General features: G+C 37.2%; 2 protein-coding genes across 5 annotated transcripts in view; one reads left to right on the top strand and one right to left on the bottom strand.

The window, feature by feature from the left end:
- The window catches only part of LOC147009201 (uncharacterized), a 315,005-nt gene that overhangs the window by 52,020 nt on the left and 252,985 nt on the right, over positions 1-10,000 (bottom strand). For all 4 annotated transcript variants that reach the window (XR_015052783.1, XM_085861569.1, XM_085861574.1 and 1 more), the window contains exon 17: positions 735-878. Coding sequence is in view for 3 of the 4 variants with exons in the window: in XM_085861569.1 (XP_085717695.1) it covers positions 735-878 (144 nt within the window). In the remaining variant the exon portion in view is untranslated. The remainder of the gene's footprint in view (positions 1-734; positions 879-10,000) is intronic.
- The window catches only part of LOC147009205 (uncharacterized), a 91,395-nt gene that overhangs the window by 72,033 nt on the left and 9,362 nt on the right, over positions 1-10,000 (top strand). The gene's annotated exons all lie outside the window — the stretch shown is intronic.

Raw genomic sequence — 10,000 nt, 5'->3', positions numbered from 1 at the left:
GTGTTTCCTCCCCTCATGTCTCTTTTCTTCCTGCCTGTTCATTCTTCCTACTGTGTCCTACTCTTGCCCCACTATCAGTGCATTGCCTTTTTAACCTCCGTCACCTCAATCACAAAGACCATGAGCCTCAATTTTCAATCGATTAAACAACAAAAAAAAAGCCATTGCGTTTGGATTTTTGTGGCTGACATATTAAGCCTCGAAATGCTGCGATTGCACAGGAATGTACCCAAAATCAAAGGGGAATACTATGCAGTGTAAAATCACTCTAGTGTCTCATGGTTATGGTGTACGTGAACGCATTGGTGTGCAAATTGGTCAAATGATCTTAAATGGATTGCAACCGAATTGTGTCGCATTGCACAACAATCTTGAACGCACCTCTTGTGTCAAACGATTTGATAGGTGAAAGTTTGAAAGTCAAACTTGTGACTGTCACACTAAACGCAACTGATGTTTGTTTTGGTTTCGTTTTAATTCACCAGCTTGGAATTATGTAACAGAGTCTTTATAAACGTTAGTTCATGTGTATGCTCAAATTCGCATTACAGAGCAAGCGATGTTTTCATGTTATAGCTTACATCAATGAACGTTCATTTAACAAAGAATTGAAAATGGGCACACAAAGAGAAAATGCATCTGTTGTTGAGCAGCTTTTTGAATTTCAACATATCATAAAGAGAACAAACAAAATGAGTAAAGTAGTGATATATTCGGAGTGCGGCTCCACTTACTTTTTAATGGCTGCACAGTATTGCTGGTCTCCCTCGGAGGAGAGTCATAGGGTTCTTGCTTGATGTGTCGTTTACTCAAAGCATCCTGGGAAATCTGAAGAACATCATCTTGAAAAATGTCTGTTTTCAATTGATGAACTTCACCTGCAAATGATGTGAAAATCGATTCATTGGTTGAAGATACAACTGAGTACATCCAAAAGCAAACATAGCGAAGAAGAAAATCACCACCAAGAATAAAGTAATTAGTAAAAAACAAATATTTCACCTTTAATCCAATCATAGTTTGAAAATTTAAAAATACGCATGAGCCTGCTTTAACCAGGAACTGAAAATGCATTGCCGATATGGTAATATTTAAGGGGGGAGCGAAGGAAGAGAATCTACGAAATCTCATCACTTCAAAGTATCCAAATCTAAAACCACATTTCCATGCTTTTCATTACCCTACTCGATACAATATTTTCATGTCTGAGGCTCACGAATGCGATATGCCTCAGGGCATGTGTGTATATAATATACAGTGTAATATGTGTGTACATAATATTCAGTGTAACATGTGTATATATTGTACAATATAATGTGTGTATATAATATACAGCATAATATGTGTGAATATAATGTACAATATAATGTGTGTAAATAATATACAGTATAATATGTGTATATAATATAGTGTAATATGTGTGTATATAATATACAGTGTAATATGTGTGCATATAATATACAGTGTTATATGTGTGCATATAATATACAGTGCAATATGTGTGCATATAATATACAGTATGTGTGGGTATATAATATACAGTGTGTTATGTGTGAATAATATGCAGTGTAATATGTGTATATAATATAGTGTAATATGTGTGTATATAACATAGTGTAATATGTGTATATATAATATAGTAGAATATGTGCATATATATTATACAGTGTAATATGTGCACATAATATACAGTGCAATATGTGCGTATATAATATGCAGTATGATATGTGCGTATATATTAGTGTAATATGTGTGTATATAATATGTGTGTATATAATGTACAGTGTAATATGTGTGGATATAATGTCCAGTATAAGATGTGTGCATATAACACTGAACAACAAAAAATTTTTACTGGAGATGTGTAAAGTGATTTAGACTAATTTGGGTACGCTGATTTCAAAAATCATAACCGTTTTGCTGTATCACGTCAGGATTTTCAGTAACAGAAATATTCCCATTGCCCAGAAGTCAGGATTTCAATGAAATTTACAAAAATTCATTTATTTCATCATGAATGCTTCAAAATTATAGAAATTACAGAAAAACTCCACTAGAATGTAATTAAAAATGCTTTAGGCATTTGGCTTTGCGTTTGTGCTGCTCTGTGTCAGTGTCACGATGCAGGAACCAGCAGAAATCGCCCATCATGTTCGGGTTGTGCCGCCCTTGGTAACGCGTCTCCATGAGTGAAATCTCTTGGTGGAATCGCTCGCCGTGCTCGTCGGAGACTGCTCCCAAGTTGTCAGGGAAGAAGTTCAGGTGCTGGTGTAGGAAATGGATTTTCAGGGACATCCTGGAGCCAAGTTTCCTGAAGGACTCCAGCAGCTGCTGCACTATTTCTTCATAGTTGTCCGCGCGCTCGTTCCCCAAGAAGTTGTCCGTCACAGCTTTGAAGCTCCTCCACGCTGCCAGCTCTTTGGGGTTTAGAGTTGTCGGAAAAGTTTCGTCCTTCATAATCTGTCGGATTTGCAGTCCAACAAAGACACCAGCCTTGATCTTGGCCTCCGACAAGGTGTTGCCAAACTTTTCCTTGAGGTATAAAAACCCACGCCCATTCAGATCCATTGCCCGTACAAAACTTTTCATCAAGCCGAGCTTTATGTGGAGTGGTGGAAGGAAAACCTTGGCTGGGTCGACAAGGGCGACATGCTTCACGTTGTGTCGACCAGGTACATGCTCTTTTCGCTCTTCCCAATCTTTCTTCGTCCAGTGATTCTTGTCGTCTCTGCTATCCCAGAGACAAAGGAAGCACATGTATTTCGTGTAGCCTGACTGCAGCCCTAACAACAGCGCCACCACTTTCAAGTCTCCGCAGATGTGCCAGTTGAAGTCATTGTACTTGATGGAATCAAGCAGCTGCCGCATAGTCTCATAGGTCTCTGTCATGCCGAACGCGTGAGCCAGTGGGACTGATGGTTTCTCGTTGCCATTGTGGAGCAAAACAGCCTTCAAGCTGTTCTTCCCGAGTCGATGAAGAGGCGCCAGTCTGCAGGATCGTGATCACACCCAAGTTCTTTCAACAGACCGTTGATGTCACTGCAGAATGTCATCGTGTCTTCCATCTCAAAGAACTCAGCCATGTCTCTGTGACGTGCTCTGAACAAGGATATCTTGGTGTTAGGTTCAAGTAGATTCCACTGCTGCAGCCTTGATCCAAGCAGCTCTGCCTTCGCCTTTGACAGCGAGAGATCTCTTACAAGATCATTTAAGTCTCCCTGGTTCAGAAGGTGTGATTCTTGAGTGTCGGGTTCAAAAGGTTCATCATCACCATCCTCTTCACCACTGCTTACAGCAATGTTCTGATCAGCTGGAGGTGTTGGAACGGGGTTCTCGTCATCATGAGGCACAGGTTTACGAGCAGAGACGCAGTCAGCGTACTTGATGTGACCTTTATTCTTCTTGTTGAAGCCGGCGATGCTTGTGCAGCAGAAATAACAATCATCATGATGATTCTGCGGCTCACGCCATATCATGGGCACCGCAAATGGCATGCTCGCGCGCTTGCCCACCAACCACTGAGTCAAGGTTGTGTGACAGCTTGTGCAGCAGATGTGTGGTGCCCAGCTCTGTTCTTGGTCCCCCACCTTACACCCGAAGTAGTGAAAGTAGGCGGCCTTCATTTTCACTGCTGTAGATATACTTCGCTGTTGATCTTTTTTGGTATACCGACCACAGACATAACAGAAGTTGTCAGGATGATTGATACAGGAACGCCTACTCATCTTTATCTGAAAGAAAGAAATATAACACAAGTTAACAACAATTGTATGAAATAGACATGTTAAAGACATATGTAAATTTCATTGAAATCCTGACTTCTAGGCAATGGGAATATTTCTGTTCCTGAAAATCCTGACGTGATACAGCAAAACGGTTATGATTTTTGAAATCAGCGTACCCAAATTAGTCTTAATCACTTTACACATCTCCAGTAAAAAAAATTTTTTGAAATTTGTTGTTCAGTGTAATCCATCCATTAGGACCATACTCTGTGCAGAGCGTTGGTGCCGCCGAAGCAGTCTCCTTGGCTATTGGGAACAATCCTGGACGGGTCGCCACTCCGACACAGTATACCAGCATGCTGGCACTCATTTTTGCCGACCTCGGAAGGATGACAGGCAGAGTCAACCCCACTTGGTGTTAATTCAACAGATGAGCGGGATTTGAACTCAGGACCCTAGGATCCCAAGCCCACTACCTTAACCATTAAGCCAACACCAGGCATTGCATATAATATTCAGTGTAATATGTGTGCATATCACATACAGTGTAATATGTGGGTATATAATATATTATATACAGTATAATGTGTGTATATAATATACAGTGAATATGTGCGTATACAATATACAGTGTAACATGTATGTATATAATATACAGTGTAATATGTGCGTATATAATATACAGTGTAATATGTGCGTATATAATATACAGTGTAATATGTGTGTATATAATATACAGTATAATATGTGTGTCTATAATATTCAATGTCATTTGTGTGAAAATAAAATTCAGTGTAACATGTGTGTATATATAATATTCAGTGTAACATGTGTGTATATAATGTACAATATAATTTGTGTGTATATAATAGACAGTGAATATGTGCGTATATAATATACAATGTAATATGTGTGGATATAATATACAGTGTAATATGTGTGTATATAATAAACAGTGAATATGTGCAGATATAATATACAGTGTAATATGTGTGTATATAATGTCCAGTATAATGTGTATATATAATATACAGTGTAATATGTGTGTTTTTAATGGCCAGTATAATATGTGTGGATACAATATCCAGTTTAATGTGTGTATATAATTACAGTGTCATATGTGTGTATATAATATACAGTGTAATATGCGTGTATATAATATACAGTGTAATGTGTTTATAATATAGTGTGATAAGTGTGTATATATAATATACAGTGTCATATGTGTGTATATAATATACAGTGTAATATGTGTGTATATAATATAGTGTTATATGTGTGCATATAATATACAGTGTAATATGTGTGCATATAATATACAGTATATGTGGGTATATAATATACAGTGTGTTATGTGTGAATAATATGCAGTGTAATATGTGTATATAATATAGTGTAATATGTCTATATAATATACAGTAGAATATGTGCATATATATATTATACAGCGTAATATGTGCACATAATATACAGTGTAATATGTGTGTATATAATATACAGTATTATGTGTGTATATAATATGCAGTGAAGATGTGTATATGAGATACAGTGTAATATCTGTGTTTATCATATATAGTGTAATATGTGTGCATATAATGTCCAGTAAAATATGTGCGTATATAATATAGTGTAATATGTGTGTATATAATGTACAATATAATTTGTGTGTATATGGTATACAGTATAATGTATGTGCACATAATATACAGTGTAATATGTGCGTATATAATATACAGTATAATATGTGCGTATATAATAGTGTAATGTGTGTGTATAATATAAGTTTAATATGTGTGTATATAATATACAGTGTATTATGTGTATATAATATAGTGTAATATGTGTGTATATAATATACAGTATAAAATGTAGGTATATAATATATAGTGTAATATGTGTGTATATAATAGACAGTGTAATATGTGTGCATATAATATACAGGATAATATGTGCGTATATAATACACAGTGTTATATGTGCGTATATAATAAACAGTGTAATATATTGCGGATATAATATACAGTGTAATATGTGCATATATAATATACAGTGGAAAATGTGTGTATATAATGTGTGTATATAATATGCAGTGTAATATGTGCATATGATATACAGTGTAATATGTGTGTTTATACTATACAGTATAATATGTGCATATATAATATACAGTGTAATATGTGTGTATATAATGTTCAGTATAATATGTGCGTATATAATATACGTTGTAATATGTGTATACAATACACAATATAATATGTGTGTATATAATATACAGTGTAATGTGTGTATATAATTTACAGTATAATATGTAGGTATATAATATATAGTGTAATATGTGTGTATATAATATACAGTGTAATATGTGTGCATATAATATACAGTATATGTGGGTATATAATATACAGTGTGTTATGTGTGAATAATATACAGTGTAATATGTGTATATAATATAGTGTAATATGTCTATATAATATACAGTAGAATATGTGCATATATATATATTATACAGTGTAATATGTGCACATAATATACAGTGTAATATGTGTGTATATAATATACAGTATTATGTGTGTATATAATATGCAGTGAAGATGTGTATATGAGATACAGTGTAATATCTGTGTTTATAATATACAGTATAATATGTGCATATATAATATACAGTGTAATATGTGTGCATATAATGTCCAGTAAAATATGTGCGTATATAATATAGTGTAATATGTGTGTATATAATGTACAATATAATTTGTGTGTATATGGTATACAGTATAATGTATGTGCACATAATATACAGTGTAATATGTGCGTATATAATAGTGTAATGTGTGTGTATAATATAAGTTTAATATGTGTGTATATAATATACAGTGTTATGTGTATATAATATAGTGTAATATATGTGTATATAATATAGTGTAATATGTGTGTATATAATATACAGTATAAAATGTAGATATATAATATATAGTGTAATATGTGTGTATATAATAGACAGTGTAATATGTGTGCATATAATATACAGGATAATATGTGCGTATATAATACACAGTGTTATATGTGCGTATATAATAAACAGTGTAATATATTGCGGATATAATATACAGTGTAATATGTGCATATATAATATACAGTGGAAAATGTGTGTATATAATATGCAGTGTAATATGTGTATATGATATACAGTGTAATATGTGTGTTTATACGATACAGTATAATATGTGCATATATAATATACAGTGTAATATGTGTGTATATAATGTTCAGTATAATATGTGCGTATATAATGTGTATACAATACACAGTATAATATGTGTGTATATAATATACAGTGTAATATGTGTGCATATAATATACAGTGTAATATGTGCGTATATAATATACAGGATAATATGTGCGTATATAATACACAGTGTTATATGTGCGTATATAATAAACAGTGTAATATGTGCGGATATAATATACAGTGTAATATGTGTGTATATAAAATACAGTGGAATATGTGTGTATACAATATGCAGTGTAATATGTGTGCATATTATGTCCAGTATAATATGTGTGTATATAATATCATGCAATATGTGTGAACAAATAACAGTGTAATATGTTTGTATATAATATTCAGTGTAATATGTGTGGATATAATATGCAGTGTAATATGTGTATATGATATACAGTGTAATATGTGTGTATATAATATGCAGCATAATATGAGCATATATAATATACAGTGTAATATGTGTGTATATAATGTCCAGTATAATATCTTCTTCTTCCTCTTTCGGCTTGCTCCCGTTAGGGGTCGCCACAGCAGACCAACCGTCTCCATTTCGCTCTATCCTCCACATCTTCCATTGAAACTCCAACCACCCGCATGTCCGCCCTCACCGCATCCATGAACCTCTTCTTTGGCCTTCCTCTTCTCCTCCTGCCTGGCGGCTCCATCTTCAACATCCTTCTCCCGATATACTCCGTTTCCCTCCTGTGCACATGTCCAAACCATCTCAATCTCGCCTCTCTCACTTTGTCTCCAAACCGTCCTACCTGCACTGTCCCTCTAATATACTCATTTCTTATCCTATCCATCCTCGTCACTCCCAACGAGAATCGCAGCATCTTTAACTCTGCCACCTCCAGCTCCGCTTCCTGTCTTTTAGTTAGCACCACCGCTTCCAAACCATATAACATAGCTGGTCTCACTACCGTCTTATATACTTTCCCCTTCACTCTTGCAGCTACCCTTCTGTCACAAATCACTCCTGCAACTCTTCTCCACCCACTCCATCCTGCCTGCACTCTCTTTTTCACTTCTCTTCCACACTCTCCGTTACTTTGGACAGTTGATCCCAAGTATTTAAACCAATCCACCTTCCCCACCTCAACTCCTTGCAACTGCACCATACCACCACCCTCCCTCTCATTTACGCACATGTACTCCATCTTACTCCTACTGACTAACATTCCCCTTCTCTCCAGTGCGTACCTCCACCTCTCAAGGCTCGATTCAGCCTGCTCCCTACTCTCCCTACAGATCATGATGTCATCAGCGAACATCATAGTCCATGGAGACTCCAGTCTGATCTCGTCCGTCAACCTGTCCATCACCATTGCAAACAGGAAAGGGCTCAGAGTCGATCCTTGGTGCAATCCCACTTTAACCTTAAACCGGTCCGTCATTCCTACCGCACACCTCACCGCTGTCACACTGTCCTCATACATAACCTGCACGATCGTCACATACTTCTCCACCACTCCCGACTTCCTCATGCAATGCCACAACTCCTCTCTTGGCACCCTATCATAAGCTTTCTCAAAATCCACAAACACACAATGTAACTCTTTCTGGCCTTCCCTATACTTCTCCATCAATATTCTCAAAGCAAACATCGCATCAGTGGTGCTCTTTCCTGGCATAAACCCATATTACTGCTCACAGATCGTCACCTCTCCTCTCAACCGAGCTTCCACTACTCTTTCCCACAACTTCATGGTGTGGCTTAACAACTTTATCCCTCTGTAATTTCCACAGCTCTGCACATCACCCTGATTCTTGAAAATCGGAACCACTACACGAAATCTCCACTCCGGCATCCTCTCACTTTCCAAGACTTTATTAAACAATCTGGTTAACAACCCCACTGCCATCTCTCCTAAACACTTCCATGCCTCCACTGGTGTACCATCTGGGCCAACCGCCTTTCCACTTTTCATCTTCTTCATAGCAGTCCTCACTTCATCCTTACTGATCCACCCCACTTCCAGATTCAATATCTCCATATCTCCATACATATATATATATCTCTCTCTCACTCTCACTCTCACTCTCACTCTCACTCTCACTCTCACTCTCACATTTTCTTCATTCATCAGCTCCTCAAAGTACTCCATCCACCTTCTCAACACACTCTCCTCGCTCGTCAGCACATTCCCATTTGCGTCCTTTATCACCCTAACCTGCAGCACATCCTTCCCAGCTCGGTCCCGCTGTCTTGCCAATCGGTATAAATCCTTTTCCCCTTCTTTTGTATCCAACTTCTCATACAGCTCGTCATATGCCTTTTCCTTGGCCTTTGCCACCTCTCTTTTTGCTTTTCGACGCCACTCCTTGTACTCCTGCCTACTTTCTTCATCTCTCTGACTATCCCACTTCTTTTTCGCCATCCCCTTCTTCCTTATACTTTCCTGTACTTCCTCATTCCACCACCAAGTCTCCTTATCTTCCTTCCTCTCTCCAAATGTCACACCAAGTACCTTCCGAGCTATCTCCCTCACAACTTCTGCTGTCGTTGCCCAATCATCCCACCCATCTTTACCACCATCCAACGCCTGTCTCACCTCCTCCCTAAATTTCACGCAACAGTCTTCCTCCTTCAGCTTCCACCATCTGGTCCTTGGTTCAGCCCTCACTCTCTTCCTCAACCTCACCTCTAAAGTCATCCTACAGACCACCAATCGATGCTGTCGAGCTACACTCTCCCCTGCCACAACCTTACAGTCACTAATTTCTTTCAGGTTGCATCTCCTACTTAAGATGTAATCCACCTGTGTGCACTTTCCTCCACTCTTGTATGTCACCCTGTGTTCCTCCTTCTTGAAATATGTATTTACAACTGCCATTTCCATTCTTTTTGCAAACTATACCACCATTTGCCCTTCCACATTTCTCTTGTTGAGACCGAACCTCCCCATCACCTCCTCATCCTCATCCTCTTTATTCCCTTTTTTTTTTTGTATACCTTGGTCGAGGCTCGTATGAGAGCTAACACACAACTCAC

The sequence above is a fragment of the Eptatretus burgeri genome, chromosome 17 (genome assembly GCF_056783735.1).
Source record: "Eptatretus burgeri isolate ZD-2024b chromosome 17, Ebu_testis_v1, whole genome shotgun sequence".
Lineage (NCBI taxonomy): Eukaryota > Metazoa > Chordata > Myxini > Myxiniformes > Myxinidae > Eptatretus > Eptatretus burgeri.
The sequence above is the reverse complement of the archived record's forward strand: the minus strand, read 5'-3'. Positions and strand labels throughout refer to the sequence as shown.